Below are 22,315 nucleotides of genomic sequence, written 5' to 3' on the forward strand. Positions count from 1 at the left end.
ATATTTGCATTACATCCCACCTGGTTGAAAAAGACTAATTAAAGAAAATCCCGGCCATTCTTTTGTCCATGGACACCAACAAAGGCATTTGACTGGGCAGACTGGTCCTTCCTGCACCTCACCCTAATGAAGGTGGGTATTGGCCCTGCTTTTCAGAGAATGATTTATTAAAACTATGTACACCCGACAGCAAGAGTGACCCTAAATGGCCAAACCTCTGCACCCTTCACGCTCTGTAGGGAGCACGACACAGGGCTGCCCACTGTCCAAACTCCTATTTGCCCTCTTTAGGTCTCGCCTGAGACAGCGCATGCGGTGTCTTCGAGACATTTAGTAAGTGGCTTTTAAAAGTGCCACCAGAGGCTTTTGCTGGCCTCCAGCTTATGTTCACGAGCGTGTGCACGTGCACAGCTGATATCTGTGTTTTTATTGCTGTAATCAGGCTCCTCTGCTCGCCTTCCCCCCTCCCTCTTCGTCAGTCTCATTTGTGTCTTCTATCACTGTGAATGCTCCTCTGTTGCACTCCCCCCCTTGTCCCCCGCCCTCTTCATCAGTTTCATTTGTGTCTTCTATTGCTGTGAATGCTCCTGCTTCCACCAGTCACACACACCATCAGTCGTGAGTGCCCGCTTCCACCAGGCACACACCACCAGCCGTCAGTGCAGGCTTCCACCAGGGGCACACACTACCAGCCGTCAGTGAACGCTTCCACCAGGCACACACACCATCAACCGTCGGTGCACGCTTCCACCAGGCACACACACTACCAGCCATCAGTGCACATTTTTCCACCAGGCACACACACCACCAGCCATCAGTGCATGCTTCCACCAGGCACACACACCATCAGTGGTCAGTGCCCGCTTCCACCAGGCGCACACACCACCAGCCGTCAGTGCACGCTTCCACCAGGCACACACACCACCAGCAGTCAGTGCACACTTCCACCAGGCACACACACACCACCAGCCATCAGTGCACGCTTCCACCAGGCACACACACCACCAGCCATCAGTGCACGCTTTTCCACCAGGCACACACACCACCAGCCGTCAGTGCATGCTTTTCCACCAGGCACACACCCCACCAACCGCCACTGCACGCTTTTCCACCAGGCACACACACTACCAGCCGTCAGTGCACACTTTTCCACTAGGCACACACACCACCAGCCATCAGTGCACGCTTCCACCAGGCACACACACCATCAGTGGTCAGTGCACGCTTCCACCAGGCACACACACCACCAGCCGTCAGTGCACGCTTCCACCAGGCACACACCACCAGCCGTCAGTGCACACTTCCACCAGGCACACACCACCAGCCGTCAGTGCACACTTCCACCAGGCACACACCACCAGCCGTCAGTGCAGGCTTCCACCAGGGGCACACAATACCAGCCGTCAGTGAACGCTTCCACCAGGCACACACACCATCAACCGTCGGTGCACGCTTCCACCAGGCACACACACTACCAGCCATTGGTGTACGCTTCCACCAGGCACACACCACCAGCCGTCAGTGCATGCTTTCACCGGGCACACACACACCACCAGCCGTCAGTGCATGCTTTCAACAGGCAGACACACCACCAGCCGTCACTGCACGCTTCCACCAGGCACACACACCACCAGCCGTCAGTGCACGCTTCCACCAGGCACACACAACACCAGCCGTCAGTGCACGCTTTCACCAGGCACACACACCACCAGCCGTCAGCGCACGCTTTCACCGGACACACACACCAGCAGCCGTCAGTGCACGCTTTCACCAGGCACACACACCACCAGCCGTCAGTGCAGCAGGCAGGCTTTTCTCAGAGTTTCTTGTTAAATATGTGTTCGATGCCTGGGGGGGGGGGGGAGTGGGTCGAGTTTCCTTAAACCATGCTGAGTATGCAGGTGCAGTGCATGAACTCCTGTGTGAGTGAGCCATTCTGCCTGGGGCTCACTCACTCCACACTTGTAAATTGCCCCTGCACCGGGCTTTTTCTCATTTGCAAAGTTCGGCGCTTGGGCAGCCCCCACACCCACAGGAATGACTGCTTCCTACAACCAGATTGGAAACAACATTCAGAGCAATGAAAACAAGTTCATTTGATGCAAAGAACTGTTAACAAAAACCATGTCCAGCTATTGTAGATCTGGCAACTTAAACAAAACAGCAACAAAAAACAAACAAGCATTGGCATAGCCAATAGGTCTTGCTTTTTGGACCCTATAAGTATTTAGTTATACAGCAGAATATCCCTGGTGCAACAACACCAACTGCTGCATGGCTAAAAACTTACAAGGTCCCAAATGCAAGACCTATTGGCTATGCCAATGCTTGTTTATACAACTCTTCGCCTGTCTGGTACGACAGTCCAATTCAGTGGCTGGAATCCCATTTGGCATGCAGAAACATACAATTTCGCTCTATGTGGGTCATGTGTGTTTGGCTCAGGGCTCCCTTGACACCTCTCCTGGCGACTTTATGTGTCTTACTATCCATCAAAATGATCTCCAGGTATAAAATACAATATGAAAAATACGTGGTGCAGAGCCTCATTTTACCCAGTGCTGAAGATGTGAAGCTAACAGCTTCATTTCCCTTTAAGTGGACCAAGAAGTCCTTTAAATACCTTGGATTTAGAATGTCTACATCTACCGCAGAACTGTTCTCCATTAACTACTCACCCACCACTGATGGCAAGTATACAAAATGACTTAAAATCCGGATGGAACCCCATTCTATCCTGGATTGGCAGGATTAATGCAATAAAAACTTATATTTTGCGGCGCTTACTATATATGGTCTAAGCATTCCCAATTTGGCTGGACAGAGCACACTTAAAACACATCCAACAACAACTGCTACACTATGTGGCGGGGCAGGGCACCTCGGATTCTTAAAAAGCTACAAATTCAGCCTAAGGAGACGGGGGAGGCAGGGGTGGCTGCACTCTGTGCCCCCACTATTATGGTGCTGATAATGGTAACAGAATGGTCAGCACTTGATTCTGCGAAGATCTGAGGCAAAAAGGACTATGACATAACTCACCACCCTCTCTTGGACCTCCTGCAGCACACCCCTGTGAGCACCACCTAATAAGCCTGGCACAACTAGGTTGCACTGAGGGAGATGAAGGCTCATCCATTATTGTAAACACCCATCCGGTCTAAACCTCCCCTCACTCCTGCTCTGGAGGGTGCAGAGTTTTGACATGGCAGGGAGGATTCCGCACAATTTCGGATATGATAAAACAACCTCCAATCCCTTACTGCAGAGTAAGGCAGGCGTTTACATTTCAGAGACTTTGCATCTCCACTATGCTCTGATTCGGCATTGGATCACTAACCCTGTCATTCGCGCTGTGGTTACTACCCACAAAAGCTTATTTGAGCAGGTGTTCCCCAAGCCCCAGCGCACCAAAGCTATAATGTCTAACCTTTACAAGCTGCCCTAGTGCAGGATCTACCTACCCGATACCTTCGGGTCAAGTTTGCGCTGTATAAAACTCTGTAGAACAAAAAAAAAAAAAAAAAAATAACAATGTGAACAGCTGGGAAGGGACATTCACTCATCTTCCGCTTCGATCTTAGGAAGGGAAATCCATAAAAAAATTTGATTGGGTGGAATTATAAACCATCCTGACTTCACTGCATGTACCACGCTGTATCCCCTAAATGCTGGTGAGGATGACGAGGACTAAGAGAGGCTCTACACATTTGGTGACTTGCCCTAAAGTTCAACACTTTTGGGAAGAGGCAGCACAAACACTTACAGACATACTGGGATTTCCGATACCTTTACACCAGAACAATGTTGTTGGTCTAAACCCGATCGACTTGCGGCCACTGCAGGAACAGGAGTGTCACAATATACTGTAATGTATAGAAGCCACCAAACTGACCATCGCCTTCAACTGGAAAAGTGCAGCCTGTCCCTGGCTGATCAGTGGCATTCACATTGTGAAGTTGGGGACCAAAAAGTGGAAGGGGAGGGCACATAGGTTACATCTTGATGTGTGCCACATTAGACTTGCTGAGGCCTACTGAGCTAATTGGCGATTCACAACTGCTAAGCTATGTAAGATTGTCTTGATGATTGTATTGCTTTTCGTTGACCAATGACCCACAGTCTCCGTATGTTTAAACTCAATAAAAAGATTTACGCAGAAATGGATGTCTTACACGTCTTCAAATTTAAGCCAGAAAATACTAAATTCATTCTCCTTGTCTGAGATCTCCAATTAACATTTAATTAAAATTGTCTTGTTGAACTACCAATAAGCAGCTATTTTTCAAACCCTGCTAAATTAATAAAATCTTTCAGTTCCTGTTCTTAATAAAAATTGAGCGCACAGCAGTTTCATTTATAGCCATCCTGTTCGACTCAAAAAATGTAAACTTTTACTAAACTAAGCTGATTTCTGTTACCAACTTAAGCTATCGATATCTCAAATACTGACAATGAAGAACAAGTTGCTTGCCTTTGGTAACAATATATCTGTGAGAAACATAGGTTAGTTATAGATTCCTTACTGTAGAATATCCCCCAGGCGTCAGACTGGATCCGGAAAGTTTTATGTCAGCAGTACCCCTGCGCATCGGTAGGTGGCGTCGGTCGACTCCACGTCTGTGGTCGGCGTCGGGTGCGCCGAGATGACGTCGCAGAAGTTACTTAGATGCCGCCCTCGCACGCTGACGTCAGTTCTGTACACAACTTTCCACGCGAGGAACGCAGAGACATGCAAGACACTGATGCACAAAACTAGGGCCCTGAAAGGATGTCCTTAACCCTAGAAATCAGTTCTCAGAACGGGGAGGACGAGTGGGGCGGTAAGGAATCTATAACTAACCTACGTTTCTTACAGATATATTGTTACCGAAGGTAAGTAACTTGTTCATCTGAAATAAACAGTTAGTTATAGATTCCTTACTTTAGAATAGATACCCCAGCAATACCAACCCCGGAGGTGGGTCTGCGAACCAAGATCACACCAGAAAATCCTGGAGAACAGAACGGCCGAAGAAGCAGTCTCTCCGGACATGGCTGTCTAGGCAGTAGTGTCCCGTAAATGTGTGCAGCGATGCCCATGTAGCTGCCTGACAAATGTCATTCAAGGGGACTCCCTGTCCCAAAGCAGTAGTAGCTGCCGTTGCCCTGGTAGAATGGGCAGGCAGCCCCACTGGAGGCTCCTTCTTAGCCAAAGAGTCACAGGCTTCGATGTACAGAACGACCCACGTGGAGATGGTCCGTTTGTGCATGGCCCGACCTTTCTTAGAGTCCACATAACCAATAAAGAACTGGTCGTCCACCCGGAATTGTTTGGTGCGATCCAAATAGAAGGAGATCGCCCGTTTTGAATCCAGACGGTGGAGCCTCTCTTCTTTTGAAGGAGGCGGAAAGAAGGTGGTCAAAGTGATGGTTTGGCCAATGTGAAAAGAAGTGACTACCTTTGGAAGAAAGGAAGGTCGAGTTCGGAGGACGGCCTTGTCCCGATGAACAGCCAGAAAGGGAGGCCTGGAAGACAGAACCTGTAGCTCACACACCCTGCGTGAAGAGTGATGGCCACCCGAAAAGCAGTTTTGAGAGTTAAGAGTCTGAGAGGGTAGTTATGTAGCGGCTCGAAGGGAGCGCACATAAGATAGGTTAACACCAAGTTCAAGTCCCACTGAGGCATTAAAAAGGGAGCAGGAGGAAACATATGAGTAATGCCCTTTAGGAAATCTATTTACAACAGGGGACTTGAAAAGAGAAGACTGATCAGGAAGCCTGAGGAAGGCTGAAATGGCCGAAAGGTAGCCCTTAAGAGTGCCCAGAGCAGAGCCCAGCTGGGCCAAAGACAGGAGGAAAAAAAGAACGTCAGAAAGAGGGGCAGAAAGGATGATCCACAGCCTTTGCTGTGCATCACAACACACATTTGTTCCATCTGCAGGCGTATACAGTCTTAGTGGAGGGAGGCCTGGCTGCCAAGATTACATCACAAACTTCGGGAGGCAAGTCAAATGATGTCAACTGCCGCCGCTCAATCTCCATGCAAGGTGGAGGCTGGAGAGTTTCAGGTGGAGGACCGTCCCCTGCTGCCACGACAGAAGATCCTCATGAAGAGGCAGTTAGATCGGAGGATCGATGGCCATGTGTAACAGCTCGGGATACTAGACTCTTCGTGCCCAGTCCGGAGCCACAAGAATGACTTGGGCCAGGACAAGCCTAATCTTCTTCAGCACTCTGGGCAGAAGTGGTATAGGCGGAAAGGCGTATAGAAGACCGCAACTCCACTCGTGACAAAAAGCATCGCCTAGTGAGTGCCGCCTTGGAAATTCCAACGCGCAGAATTGCAGACATTGAATTTTCTCTTCGGTGCTGAAAGAGACCTTGCACCATCTCCGAGTGAAGACGCCATTCGTGATCCATAAGGCACCTGTGGCTGAGTTCGTCCGCCCTGACATTCAGTGAATCTGCCAGGTGTTGAACTACCAGGTATATTCCCTGATGTTCCAGCCATGTCTAAAGACGGAGAGCCTCTTGACATAGGGTCAACAACCCCACCCTGCCCTGTTTGTTGCAATACCACATGGCGGTGGTGGTGTCCGTAAACACCTGCACTACTCTTCCCCGGACAGAGGGAAGGAATGCTTCGAGTGCAAGACAATTCGCCCGGAGCTCCAGAAGGTTGATGGGGAGCTCGGACTCCACCGGAGACCAGAGGCCTCTGATCTCCGCCTCCCCCATGTGGCCGCCTCATCCCAGAAGCGATGCATCGGTCACCAGAATGAAATCTGTTTGGGGTCGGGAGAGGGATCTGCCGTTCACTCAATCCTGGTTCGTTAGCCACCAGTGCAGTTGGCATGCAGTGCCCTCCGAAATCTGGACGCAATCGAAGAGATTCCCCTGATGCTGTGCCTACTGGAACTTCAGGTCCCTCTGCAGAGCCCCCATATGCCACCTGGCATGATACATCAGCAGGATGCAGGAGGCCATGAGGCCATGAGGCCCAGCAGCCGCAGAGTCAACCTCACCAAATCCCGGGATAGATGCTGAAAGATCGGAATCGTAGCCCAACTATCCTGGATTTGCTGCTTGGGAGGACAGACCCGAAACTGCGTCGTGTCCAGAACCGCTCCGATGAAGACGAGCTTCAGGGAGGGAGTCGTGTGTGACTTTGGCATATTGATAGAGAACCCCAGCGAATGCAGGAGGTCCAGAGTAGTCTGGAGGTGGGAGACGACAGCCTGGGGCGGGCCCGCCTTCAACAACCAGTTGTCGTGATAGGGGAAGACTGGAACCCCTGTTCTGTGCAGATGAGCTGCGACCACTGCCATCACTTTTGTGAACACCAGAGGGGCGTTGGTAAGGCTAAAGGGGAGCAGCAGCGGTGCGTCCATTGGGGCGTAGGGGCGTAGCCCCACTAAGCCTGGTGGACGCACCTGCGGCTGCAGCAGAGAGAGAGCACCATGAGGAATTCAGTAGGAAACTTCCCAGCGCATGCGCTTTAGCCGTCAACTTCGTCAAGTTGACTGAGAGGGAGGGGGGTGTGTCTTTTGCTGGGCCCCGTCCTTTAGAGAAAACGCCAGGGCGAGTGACTGTGTGACCCCCTAGCCATTCCTGGCGCTTATGCAGCGCCCGGATTGGCTGGGGCCCATCGCGCTGAAATACAGAGGGGAGCCTGGGAGAAAATCTGAGGAGACAGTCAGACTCCCTTACCGGTCCACCCCGCCGAGCTACCGAGGAGCTGTTGTGTGTCCAGTGCCGGGGTACGGTATGGCAGGTACAGTGTGTCCAGGTACTTCATATTCACCCACCGGGGACTCTATGTCTGTTTTTAACTACGTTCAGTGTTGTGTCTTTCCCGTGGCCTTCTTTTTCCTGCTGACTCGAGCATGTTTAATGAAAAAGCCTTGTGTCGCGTTACAATTCTTGCTCCTCTGAACTCTTCTGTAGAGCCTGCCATGGGGGCACACAGGCACTTGGGCAAATGACAGACTGACAAGGAGTCAGGGAATAACTCATTGACACTGCAGATGGGCAGAGAATACTCTAATCCTGAGAGGAAATAAACAGATTCTGGGAGTGAGATCAGACTGTCACTAAAAAAGGGAAAAGACTGACATGGAAACGGGGATACCGTGACAAATTATCCTCTTCTCCTTCCCGGTGTGATTCTATCCCTGTCTGAATTCTGAATGTTTATATAGCGAAATTACAGTTCCCACGCGTTATAAAGAGAGAAATGCCATCTCTGTGCAGGAAGACACTTAGATAAGGAATGTGCCCGCTAACACTATGGCCTGTGTGACCTATAACCTGTTTCCTATATCCTAATGGCATTTAGCATGGCATCTTTCTAACAAGTGGAGACTGTAATTTCCCTATATTACTTTGCATGTTATTTCTTTATTACAAATGCGCTCCAGCATCAGAATGCGTTATACGAAAACGATGCACTTATTAGTTTGTAATAAGTTATTACGGGCGGGGCAACTCGAGCCATCATAGCGCCCCAGGGAAATTAAGGGGAATGAAGTTGGTGTGCAGAAGCAGTTTGTAAAACTATATATCTCGGCACATAGACAGTACTTGGGCCCACATTCCAACGTCCCTAGCTAGCTCTTAAATCTTAAACACAACCTTAGCCGCATGCAGGAAAGAGCAGCGCCCGTCTCTGCAAGAAACAAAAAAATGATTTATTTCGTGGAAGGTTTTAGGAGTGCAAATGGGCTTCTCTCCCGGATGGAATACATTATTTTTGTTTCTTTTATGGGCCAGCGCTATTGCTGATTGGAGGTTGCTTAAAGTTAGCTGCCAAGAAGCCCATTTCATATGTTACACTATCAGCAGGTCATGCCGTCATAGCCTCAATAATCAGTCCCAACAGAAGGTGTCACACATAATAGTGCTGCATGTCACACATGTAATATATATTGAGAGAAGCAGGCGGCAAGTGGTTCCCATAGTAGATGGAATAAAATGCCCCTTTAATTTGCATTATGAAGGTTATTGCAAGTCACCTCGGAGTTTCTTGACCATTAAAAGCACTCAGATTGCGGCCTCGTGTCTCTGTATGGTCAAGAAACACCTCAGTGACTTGCAATATCCTTAACGAAGACAACTGTGCATTTTCACTCATACATGACATACTTGTGTTATATACACTTGTGTGTATTTAGATAGAAATTGATCTTATGGTCGTTTTTTGGTAATAGATTTTCTCCTCCTCGAATACACTACTGCTGCTTTTACATATACAATGTGATACTAAATAAGAGCTAGATAAACAATGCTATATATCTGTAATTCCCATTACATATTCTCACGAACATTTCGAGAAACAGAGAGGTCTGTAACATATGGTTTTCCACCCTATAAGAGAGAATAGAAAAGGGCATGCATTTCTAATAAAGAGCAAGGAACATCTTTGTCCAGGGAGCTGGGTTGAATTGTATATTGCTTGCTGGTATTGATGGGAGCATCATGAGCTTTTCAGCTTTGCAAAAATATGCACCCCTGGGCCCGCAATATTCATTGTGCTCTGGGGTTGCAACGGGCGTGTGTGCACACTTTGAGTGCCCCTGGGGCACAATGGTATTGCAAAAAAGGGGCTGCAGATACTTGTGCGTCCCCTTCTGTAACACTGATAGCACTGATGAACATGTTACGCCAGCACTATCACGAGAGGATGTTTCCTCATTTGCATCAGGCGTGGCTCCATGCAAATGAGGGAATCACTTTGCTTTTGCACCTGTGCCGTATTACCAATGTGGGCGCAGAGGAAAACATGCCTTTAAGAGGAGCACTGAAAGTGCGCCACAAAAAGGTAGCACTTTCATTGCAACTTTTAAAGGCAGCCCTCTGGGGAGGGGGAGAAACAGGGTCCTATGGACCCCTCATACCTGACCCTACAAGCAGGTGCATCTGTCAGACTCTGAAGAACCCCTACCTATTTGGATCTTCCTTCTGGTGCTAATTGAGGGAGGAGTCACGGGACGCCAATCCATTTCAGACTTCCATGAGGTAAACCAGCGGACTTGACACAGGAACCCAAAGCACTGACAAGAAATACACTTACACCAGGCCCAACAATACAAGGACAATGTGACTCCGAATGCTCTGACTCTGGGAGTGGATATTCACAGACCTGAGAAGCATTGCCTCTGGGACAAGGTTGTGACACGAGACCAAAAAGGAGCACTGTGCAAAAAGCAAAAGATGACTGGAGAGGGATGACATTAATCATCAATGCCCCATAATCACGGGCCCTAGTTACCTGATAGCGGTACAAAAGGGGGTGGTGATGGACGGAGCATCTGAATCAATCAAACACTCGCACCCAGTCAAAAGATCTGGGTTTAATCCATCACCGTTCTTTAGCCCACTCTGCCACCCCAGTTCAGACATGGCTATATGCAAATCAGTCTGACCCTGTGCCTCATGGGAACAGTCCAGCCCGAACTGCCAAGCCATGCCAGAAAACGGTCCTCGGAAGCTTGTTTCCGGTCCAGGGAAGACATGGCTTGGCATAGATTCCATAAGCAGGACAAATACCAAATTATGTTAAACAAGCATAGCCTTCCCAGGACTCTTCTGGCATCCACTGGGCCCACCAAAGTCACAGCAAGCAAAATAAATAACATTAGGCAAAAACAAGTGATCTGAAAACTAGTGGCAAATAATAGAGATTAAAATACATAAAGAGCAGCTGCTGACAAGTACATGGCAAGGCAACGCCTTCTACGTTTACTTCATTACCCAGCGCTCAAAATTAAATTAATAATAAATAGGCACTGTTCTGTACTTAGAAGACCAGGTGTCGAATCACACCGAAAAGAACTCTGGGAGGTGTGTAACATACAGGACTACATCCGATATCAGTGTGCTGGTCATCTTCGAGTGCAACAGCAGCGCTTTCATCCACATGGAGCATGACACTATCTGGTGTATTTCAATGGAAAAACCTACATTTTTTTAAGAAAACATTATCCATGATTAAAATGATTTCCTTTTGGGAAAACCCATTCCCACAACTTTTGCAAAATAGAGAGAAGACATTTTTACAAGCCATTTACACAATTACTCAAACCTAATTTTGGAGCAGTCGGTTATGTATGCAAACGATGTAACAATATGTAACATGTTACTGATTGTCGCTCTGTGCCCTGATCGCAGCAGGTCAGCAGGCTGCATGCGGTGGCGAAGCAGCCTGCACCGCAGGCAATCACTGTGGGCAAAACGATGAATACAGGACAACTGCTGTGCAACTCTTGGCAGTTAGGCTCCCAGAACCGTAAACCCCAGGCACAAGCAGTGCAAGTACGGCCTCGGCCTCTAAGCCAGACTCCCCACATCGGCATGGGCCTCGCCAGCTCCTCCAGGGGATGAGTTCAACACTTCCTGCCATCAACAGCCGTAGGGAAGGGTCTCGCTGTTGTTTGGGGGACTCGTGGGGTTGCTATCAGCTGTGAATACCTGCTCTCCCCCGCTTTATTCTCTATCTTACCGCAATTTTTAAGCTTAGAGAAGTCACTCTGTCACAAGACGGCCCTGCAGGAGTCAGGACGGCCTGGAGGACTATCACTGTAGGCAGGCTGGGGCCAGATGGCAAACTTGATTGCTACAGCCTGCGGTGACTTAACAAGGCCTGAGCCCGTCTACAACCAGCCTTGCAGACCATGGTTGCTGCCTTGCGTTATGGAGTGCAAAAAGCGGGAGGCCAGAATTGGTTAAGAGACGTAAAAACAGATATGGGAGACTGGGAACAAAGCTGTTGCCTAACGCTGCCCAGAGTCTCGTGAGCAGGGATTTGACCCATGATGGTAAGATAACTTTTCCATTGATGTTGTGGCGTACATACTGTGATGTGCTAACCTTGAGCTTTGTGACGGAAAGGTTTGTTGTTTTTCCCGAGTAGAGGTCCTGTAGAGTGACTGTTCCCTAAATTAATTTAAAGCAAGATCTGTATTATATTTAATTAGCTTTTACATTCACAATCCTGAAGCACTGTAGCACTAAAAATAATAACATGCATTAGTGTCCTTCAGCAACATAGTTTGAAAAGTAAGTCAGGTTGAATACATATGCAAGAAACTATTTAAAATAGTGCACACTATATGTTATTGCCTAAGCAGCAGCTGTAGCCCAGTATTAGACTACAGACCTTCAGGTACCTGAACTCACTGTCTCTTGAATGCAGCTCTCTACTATTCTCTCTCTGTGATTGACGGTCTGGCTGACGACTCTTACCTTACTATGTGCTACAGTACATATATAAATATATATACATATATATATATATATATATAGATATATATATATATATATATCACACAGTCACAGGTAAGCCAAAAGCGAAGAGAAGCCACCAGAAGTTCGTAGGCATTTCACATTATTTATTACACCTTTTGCCAGCAGACAAAAACCTTTGCTATCTTCAACAAATAAAAGTCAGCCTGACGCGTTTCAGGAAATCACAATCCTTTCATCAGAGGCATGGTTCCACAAAGGTATTTGGAGCAGTTTCATGGCGCCCACGCTTGTAAGTTAACAGCACCTCCCTCAGTGGGCGTGGCGTTCAGCTAGGACTTGTGGGCCTCGTAGTGCGCCTTCATTTTTCCCGAGTGGGGCCGCTTTACAAATCCTCAGAATTCGAACAAGTTTAGTCCAAGTGGAAGAAGCTTAGCATAGGATGTCGTCTGCCCCGCTTTCCAAAGGTGAAATATTGCCCAAGTCAGCACCACCTGCACTGGCGCCGAACTTGCCTTCTTACCAAGCGTGGGCGCCATGAAACTGCTCCAAATACCTTTGTGGAACCATGCCTCTGATGAAAGGATTGTGATTTCCTGAAACGCGTCAGGCTGACTTTTATTTGTTGAAGATAGCAAAGGTTTTTGTCTGCTGGCAAAAGTTGTAATAAATAATGTGAAATGCCTACGAACTTCTGGTGGCTTCTCTTCGCTTTTGGCTTACCTGTGACTGTGATATATATTTACGGCCGTTTGCCAGGCCGGGAGGAGAAGCTCATCGCTTTGGAGGCGGGACCGTGCAGGCAGAATGACCCTGTGTTAGTGCACCGGTTTTGGAGAGTGTCCTGTGTGTGTGTGTGTGGGAGGGGGGGAGAGTTCGGGGGTGTCAGGGGGTGAGACTGCTGCCGAGAACACTCCTGGCTTTAGACTGCTGGACGCGGGTGAGATCTGTGCGGATTGAGAGCTCCTGAGCGGAAGGGTCAGAGTGTGAGGGTAGAGGCCAGAGGCAGCCGCGACTTCGGGCAGGAGGGGCTCAATGACTGTCAGTTACGATGAATGTTATAATGAATGTTACAGCGAGTGGAGCTAATGTCTCCTCGAGGCCGGCAGTGACACGGTGAGGCATGTCGCTCTGGTGGTGGATGACGCATGGGTATTAAAGGAATTGTTAGTGCAGAGGCGGACGGTGTCTGGGTGAGGTGTGACTGCTATGAGCGTGTGAGATATGCCTGCTATTAGAGGGTGAGATATGCCTGCTATGAGTGGGTGAGCTGTGCCTGCGTTGAGTGATTGAAATGTGCCTGCCATAAGTGAGTGAGGTGTCTCTTATTAATGGGTGACGTATGGCTGCTATAGTGAGTGAGATGTGTCTGCTATGCTATGGGTGGGTGAGATGTGACTGCTATGAGTGGTTGAGATGTGACAGCGATGAATGCGTGAGGTGTCTGTTATGAATGGGTGGCATATGGCTGCTGTGAGTGGGTGAAATGTGTATTCAGTGCTGTGGGTGGGTGAGAAATGCCTGCCATGAGTGAGTGAGGTGTCTGTTATGAATGGGCGGCATAAGGCTGCTGTGAGTGGGTGAAATGTGTCTGCTATGATGTGGGTGGGTCAGATGTGCCTGCTACGAGTGGTTGAGATGTGACAGCGATGAATGCATGAGGTGTCTGTTATGAATGGGTGACATATGGCTGCTATGAGTGGGTTAGATGTGCCTACTATGAGTGGTGAGATGTGACAGTGATGAATGCGTGAGGTGTCTGTTATGAACGGGTGACATATGGCTGCTATGAGTGGGTGAAATGTGTATTCAATGCTGTGGGTGGGTGAGATATGGCTGCTATGAGTGGGTGGCATATGCCTGCTATGAGTGGGTGAGATATGGCTGCCATGAGTGGGTGAGATATGCCTGTTATGAGTGGGTGAGATATATTGGCTACGAGTGGGTGAGATATGCCCGCTACGAGTGGGTGAGATATGCCTGCTATGAGTGAATGGGATATGCCTGTTATGAATGGGTGAGATACGCCTGCTATGAATGAATGAGATATGCCTGTCATGAGTGGGTGATATATACCTGCTCTCATTGTTTGAGCCGTTCAATACTAAAGAGCTTGTGCAGAGGCAGGCGTCATGGCCTCTTACACATAGCAGTGCCCATTCAAAGGTACTGCGCAAGTTAACGCACAGTCGACTGTATTGCACACATTTTGTGCAGTGAATGAGGTATTGCGCAGTCAGAGGTATTGAACAGTAATGCCAACTTGTAGGCAGTGTACATCCGGACTTGTTGCACACTGCAGAGAACAGATCCATTAAGTGAGGAAGAGAAAGCTATCATGTTATCTTATCTCCCCGGGCCTCAAGTGGTACTTAGAGGTAGCTTTAGCTGTATGGTAAGAGATATTGTCAGACCCAACACCCAATACAGAACACAACATAAAACATACATAGACAGGCAGGGGTTTTTGAACAGCCAATTTCATTCATTGGCTGATGTGGTTGAGTGAACTTTTGGCATTGGCTACCAGGATTTTCCATCAGTGTTGACATCTGTCAATGGCACTTCACGGATGTAGGCATCCTTCAAGGTAGAAACTCACACACAATCATTTGCTCCTGCACTCTATCTGCTCAGTCTCACCCGCTACTTATCCATTCTTTTCCAGGTGCTTCTATCTCGCTCACCATTTTTAAGTCGAGCTTCGATCAACCTGTTATATCTCTTCTGTGGGGTTTGGCACACCCCCTACAGCCATTGGTTACGATCTGTGGCATTCAGAAATGCTCAATTGTTACTGTTGCATTTGTGTAAATGCCCCTCCTTTGCTGCTTAATTCCGCCCCAGTGGATTTCACTCAGAGAACGTTTTGTTTGGCCATCACACTGTACAGCATGTGATGGCCCCTCCTCCTTGTTTTTTGTTTTCATTCACCGGCTAGTTTCATTTTGGTAGTGGCTCCAGGTTTCTCTTAACATCGGTGTGCTTCATTTAGTGTCCTCGTGGACACTATTTGACTAGTTCATTCATCCTCTTTTGTATGGTTTAAGGGAGGGGTAGTTCCACTTGTTTTGTTCTGCTTTAGAATATGCTGTAGAACCTTGCATGGTCATTCTGTGGTTATACTGAATAAGCAGCTACCTATGTTATGCCATCTATTAATGTAATAACTGCACTTTCACAATTGCTTTATTAACCTTCCTGCTTTCTCAAATTTGCTTGAAAATGCACGATTTTTCTTCTTTTTTTTCAAAATTTTCTTGGAGGGGTTATCCCCCCAAACCCCCCTTTTAAGGTTCGGGCTCGCTCGCTGCGCTCGCTCGCTTGCTGCGTTGCTGTATGCAAATCACTTTGCGCCCCACCGCTTGGAAATGTCACCCACCGCCCCTGAAGGGGAGCACAGTAAACAAAGTGCTTGTGGCCTACTGTGAACCGTAGGTAGCGCCGGTGGGCTGGCAGGACGGGAATCTGAAAGTAAGTGCCCTGCAACTCCAACGCTACCATCCAGCCTCCAGGGTCGAGGGCAGACAGAACCTGAGGTAGTGTCAACATTTTGAACTTCTCCTTCCAGAGGAAGCGGTTGACGTTCCTGAGATCCAAGATAGGACGCAGGCCTTTGTCCTTCTTGGGCACCAGAAAGTAGTGGGAATAGCAACCACGACCTACTTCTGTGGCAGAAACTCGCTCGATAGCTCCCTTGGCTAAGAGAGCCGTAACTTCCTGTTGGAGAAGGGCCAAGTGATCCTCCGACATGCGATGGGGCTGCGGTGGCATGGGTGGAGGGGCAGTCTCCAAGGGGAGGGATTAGCACCTCTGACTATCTGAAAAACCTACCTGTCCGACGTGATGGTGCACGGTGGGGGCGAATCCTGCCTCCCACTGGTAATTGGTGGCCCTGAAAGGTCAGGCTAGAAGGGTTTGGAGGCTGCTGCAGAGGGGGCAGTGGTGGACTGGCCCGCTCGCTGGCCCCCAGACCCACGGCGGTGGTTCCCACGTCACAGGCCGCGCAGGGGCTGAACAGCTTGTGACAGCTTGTGACAGCCTATGGCTCTGGGTGGAACGTGGTGGGGCACCCCATCCGTAGCCATAAAAGGGGCGAAAAGCAGACTGCGCTGGGCGGGCAGTGGAAAGGCCCAAGGACTTGGCAGTAGCCCGAGAGTCCTTGAAGCGAACTAGAGCGTTGGCCACTTTGTCGTCGAACAGGCGACGGCCATCAAAGGGCCGGTCCATGAGGGTAGCCTGGACATCCCCGGAAAAACCAGTCGACTTCAGCCAGGCGTAGCGTCGAAGGGCTACTGACATTGAAATCGTCCTGCCTAGCGAGTCAGTGGTGTCCAGCCCACAGTGATGGTAAACTTGGCTGCATCTCTCCCCTCAGCAACTGCACGGGAGAGCACGGTCTGGGCCTCCTCCGGGCACTAGGGCAGCACCTGCGCTACCGTATCCCACACAGAGTGGGTGTAATGGCCCAACAGACCTGCAGTTTTTACCGACCGCAGTCCCAAGCTGGAGGAAGTAAACATCTTCTTCCCAAGATGGTCCAGCTTTTTGGACTCCCTATCAGGTGAAGCGTTAGAGAATGCGCCTTTGGACTTCTAGCTCTCAGGGATGGGGTGTTGGGAGAGGAAAGTGGGGTGGTCAGGCGGTGGCGTGGGGCAATCATCCAATCCACAAGAGCCCCTGTGTTGGGCCAGGATCAGGAGCCCAAAAGGATGTCAGTAAGGTCTTCATTAAACGGCAGCAGGGGCTCTGAAGAGCTCGCTGCCGGTTGAAGCACCTCCTGCGCGACCAGGACCTCGAATGGCGCAGAGCCGACTGACGGGCCCGGAGAAGCTTTCGGGGCCGCTCCCGCAAAAACTTTGGATTCAAGGTCTGGCAGTCGGAACACGACTTGGGGTTGTGGTCACTTTCCAGGCACCACAGGCACATGCGGTGCGGATCCGTCACCGACATAAGTTTTCGGCAGGAACCACAAGCCTTAAAGCCGGGCATCCCAAACGTGCACCAGTAGTCGAAGACTCTAGTGTCGTCAAAAAGGTCAGTCAAAAACTGACTGGAGGTACTGCTCTCTCCGGAACTGCGCTGGCTGGCGCAGAAAAAGAAAGAACTGACGTTAGCAGATGAAGGCGGCGTCTAAGTAGCTACCACGACGTCAGCCTGGTGACCACGACGCCAACAACGAACATGGATCCAACCGATGCCACATTTCGACGCGCAGAGGTACTGCTCACAAAAAATTCTCCGGAAACGGTCTGACACCTGGGGGTAGTTCTAAGGTAAGGAATATATAATTGTCTCTTTCAGATAAAATAACTCCTAATCAATTGAAATCCATAATAATGCAACTTCCTTCACAAACATTAATTCTGAAAACCCAGAGTGCACACACTGATTGATCTCTGGAGGACTGTGAGCAAATATACATGTTCTAGGTAGTGGTTCCTAACCTGTGCTCCGGACACCACTGGGAGTTGTGATGCTCAATTAGAGGGTCCGCTACTGCTTAGAAAATTTAATATTATTACCAGATTAATAAAGTGTACATAACTATGTAAAAACATTATGTTAATATGAAGGAAACTGGAATCTAAAAATTAAGTTATTATCCTCAGGTTGATAAGTTGGAGTAGTGCAAGTACATCAAACACAAAGTATGAATGATGGGTGGCCTCAACTGAATTTAGAAAAGCTCCCACCGTACCATTAAAAGTTTTTTAAAATGTTTTTTTATTAATTAAATAAAATATTTAATCATTTGTGTACTTGTTTGATAAATGCTTAGTTCAGTTTTTTATTGTACTGTTTTGTGGTTTAAATCATCAAAATTTCTTAGGCCAGTGTCTCCGGATTCCAATAATGACTCAGTGGGCGTCCCCATATTCCAATAATGATTTAGTGTGGGTCCCTAGATTGCAGTAATGATTAAGTGGGGAGTCCAGAGAAGTCAAAAGTTTAAGAACCACTGTTCTTGGGTTTCCATCATGGGCAATGATGGAAGAGAAGAGGTGTCCTAGTGTAAATTGGAGAACTGCAATCAACTTTGCCATCCAAACTGCAATCGTACTCTTAAGAATGGTCATCTATTGTCTTATGCTATTTTTTTTACAGAGATCCGGGTCCTTTAATATAACATGTATGGTGCCATCAACGTCACAGATTAATTTGGAAACTTCGTCTGCTTTTGTGTGTGCCAGCAGCACATGAGGGTCTCGCTGAAAGGGTACCTCCATTCACACCTCAGAGGTCTCCAAAGTTCTTTACCCAGAGGTACTCTTCGGGCAAGCACCAGCTATCAGACAGATGTGCAAAATGCATTTTCATATTGGTAATTTATAAAGTGTGCTTAAATTGCAAACAGCAGATGCTCTGGCAGAATTCAACAATTCATGGGCACCTCGGAATGAACCCTAATGCATTTGAGCCTTCAGGGTGTTTTGAAAAAGGTGCTGGTTTGAATAGGTTTTGGTTTAATCTTTGAGCCAGCTTTGGTATTCTATACTAAGTATTTGCCCCCCATTTTGAGTGAAACCACTGCTGACCAGTTCAGTGAGCCTTTTCTTGATTGTCTGGACCACCTTTCTAAAGAGGTAACTCGGATAGAAAGGAGGCTATACAAATAAGGGCGCAATTATGTGTTAAGGCCTCAAAGACATCTGTTTTTCTACACAAAATGCAACCAAGAGCAGGAGGGAGGAAATTGCTAAGATGGAGAAGCACTGAATAAGCAAACTTAAGAAGAAAGTTCTAGAGTTTACAGTCACACCCAGGCCATCAGGACTGCAGCATTACAGACACAAACTAAGTATATATGTGTAAAGGAGTGCAAAAGCCAATGGTATGACCAAGGAAAATGCAAGATAGCACATCATGAAAAAGAGGTCTGATATGTAGCGGTTGAAGAAAGAAAGTGAAGCATAGGGAGATGGAATGGCTAGCAAGAAGAATTGATACATGTGTCCTACTACCAAGCTCATTTATGTTAAAGAAATGGAACGTATACATATATAGAGATTGTATGGGTGATACAGTAAGAACAATCTTGCTGCCTAATAAACCAGTGTTCTGTTAACACTAAGCACACTTGCTCCATGATGGTGTTATCTATTGGAAAGCAATCCGGTCATACACCTGTAACTTGCTGCCTTTACCCTCCTGCACCCCACTAGCACTTTTGTGGTAGGGTGAGGAATGAAGGTTGCTTGAAGTTAAAAGAAAATGTCAGATGCAGGTGGCCAAACAGGAGGATCAAATGAAAGTCTTCTTTCTAAACTATTCACCCCAAAACATGCAGTTTAAATATACCGATGTCTGAAAATTGTACTTACCAACTGAGTCTGTGTATTTCGTATAACATGGTGGTTTAGTTGAACAAAAAAAGGCACGACGCATAAACAATACCGAGTTTCGCAAGGCGCAACATTAAAAATACAAACACCACTTGCAAATAGCTTTTCAAATTCTTGCAGTCAAAACTGCATTTGTAAGCACAACCACTAGCAGAAAAAAGGCTACAATGAAAAGCAGACTGCACTTTATGTACTACGTAATAAGTAAACACTTATAGTGCAAAAAGAGATTCTGATTTCAAATCAATAAATAAGGGCTTTTATCTTTTATTTAAAGAGAGTGAACAAGTCACTCTAATCTTTTTAGTTCCTCTGGCAAGTACTCCTATGGAAGTATGATAATGTGTTGTAGGTTTCGCAATGCCTTCAGCGTATAACTTCACCCGGGCTGAAATGTGTGGGCAGGCAAACCACAATGCATCATATTGGCCTCTTCTTTCTAAACAGCACCATTCACACAGTAATGTATTTTTCTCTCCTCTTTTGGAAACGAGGGTATAAAAGGGGATGACCTTCATCACAGACGAATAATTAAAAGAAAAACTGACAGAGCGACCTAAGTTAAGCATCATCAAAAATGTCTTAGTATGGTCACACAGAAGTCTAGACCCATTTTAAGGTCATCAAGCGGAAAATCCTCTGGACGTGGTTTTTACTGAAGCCATGCGACATGGGACTCCCCTCACGACCTGCTGCAGAGGCCATTTTTGGATTTCCATTTTGCATACATCACACACTGCTTTCACTGGAGTCTTTTAAACCACCCATACTCCGTGTGAGTCAAGAGTCAGTTCCCCAGAACTGCTAAAAGATACCAATGCTTTCCCATTTCTCCAAGACTAGCATTGATTGCTGGAGGTGCCAAGTCCCAACCAGACCTCGGCTCAGTTGTTTAGGTGTTCGTGAATAAAAGCCAAGACTCTGTCCTTGGAGGGTCTATCTGAAGTTGGATCATGCTTCTGAGAGTCATGAAGTCGGACGCCTTCTCCCCACTCCCAGAAGAGACGCTCTCCAAAGCAAATGCTGAAATAGAAGAAAGAAAGGCTGGTGAAAATGACAAATACATTCTTTCAGAGTTGAAGTAGTAACTTCTAGAAAGCACGGAGTAATGGGATCCAGGAAATGAATGCTTCAGACACAACTTTGGACACATAACGAACAGTTTGCATAGCAACAGGTGTCTAACAGTCACAATTTATTGTACGGCACCAATACTACAACTGGGGCTAACTGAAGTGGTTGCTAGAGCGCCACATCCTTTGGATGACATTTGCTGATGTGATTTTTTTCCTCCAGTGCTATATACCCTACTGTAAGAGGTACAAGAGAACAATGAATGAGAGTAATAGCACCTTAGCAGACGATGAGGTTAACTATTGGGGTTTAGGATCTCAAACTCAAAAATGGTTGAAAACCAAACCCCAGGCAGAACCCAATCATCTTTACATCAGGAGACTCCTGAAAAAGTTTAACCTGGCTTTCGTAAAAAATCAAGTGCAATGTTCTTACTTCAATAAGGCCTAATTCACAAAACCTATGCATATCTATGCTTTACAGTCAATCTGTACACTTATGCAGATAAGGTAAGTGGGAAAAGAGGTTTAGAGGAAGGCATTTTCCCATATGAAATGTACTTTACATGTGGAAAAAGAAAGATTTAAGAATGCATGTGCAAATGACACTAAGGCTCTCCATACACGTGGGCGATAATCTGGTAATTACCAGAAGGGGAAACCCTCAAGAAGGTAGCACTCTTGGTCAGGCAGGCCACTACGTATCACTTGTTATTTCGCTATAACAACTAGATGGGTATCCAAAAAATGCCAAAGATCCTTGCAGGTAGGAGTGTAGTCAATAAACTTCTGTTGGAGACAACTAGTTGCCTTTTCCATAAAAGGCCCATTTGACTCAGCAGAAGGAACGGAAACTAACACTTCTGACCATCTGTAACTAATGTAGAGAATTGATTACTGCAGAGGCAGATGTTAAGTGCAACCACTGTAAGGTCAGTCTAGCAGTGGCATTCTGAACACATTGTAGCTGTTTTAAGAGCCCTGCTAGTGAGCCCAGGAACAAAAAACTACAATAGTCCAAGCACCTAATAGTAGTTGTGTGAACCACTAACGGTCGTGCAGATGAAGACCAGGAAGGTAAGATTTTGTGCAATACTCGTAAGAGAAAGAAGCAAGTTGTGGATAGATGGCTGGCCTGGCTGGTAAGGGACAGCTTATTCTCCAGATGGAAATCTTTATTACGTACCACATCGGCCAGAGTGCAATCAAAGGATAATGAGACTGGACAAAAAAAAAATTGGTATGGTAGAGGACAGGCACCCACCAGAACAAACCATCACACTTCTGTCTTATCTGCATTGAATTTTATGGAGTTATGTGAGAGCCAGGAGGTCACAGCTACCATACAGTAATGAAAGAGAGCCTAGAGGTTTGACACTGTTCTATCGATATTAGTATTTGGGTGTCGTCAGCATAGTTTATAAAATTGACCCTGTATGACCATTTCAGCTGGGCTAAAGGGCACATGCATACATTAAAGAGTAGGGCTCAATGAGGAGCCCTGTGGAATGACCTGCTGGCTTCCTTAAACCCAGACCGAAATGGGGGTCAATGAACAGCCGGACATCTACTCTCCAAGTAAGCCCTGGGCCACAGCTGCCCATCTCTACCCACCATAGAAGAAATCTATCACGGGACATCGTATCGAAAGTGACAGATCGAACACTACAA

The 22,315-nt window shown here is 47.4% G+C and overlaps 1 protein-coding gene across 1 annotated transcript in view; it reads right to left on the reverse strand.

Annotated features, from left to right (window-relative positions):
- Positions 1 to 19,822: 19,822 nt before the first annotated feature.
- Positions 19,823 to 22,315, reverse strand: part of CMTR1 (cap methyltransferase 1) — a 650,563-nt gene continuing 648,070 nt past the window's right edge. The window contains exon 24 of the mRNA XM_078647373.1: positions 19,823 to 20,594. Coding sequence (XP_078503499.1) covers positions 20,456 to 20,594 — 139 coding nt within the window. The 3' untranslated portion in view covers positions 19,823 to 20,455. The remainder of the gene's footprint in view (positions 20,595 to 22,315) is intronic.

This window comes from Lissotriton helveticus, chromosome 6, assembly GCF_964261635.1.
Source record: "Lissotriton helveticus chromosome 6, aLisHel1.1, whole genome shotgun sequence".
Taxonomy (NCBI): Eukaryota; Metazoa; Chordata; class Amphibia; order Caudata; family Salamandridae; genus Lissotriton; species Lissotriton helveticus.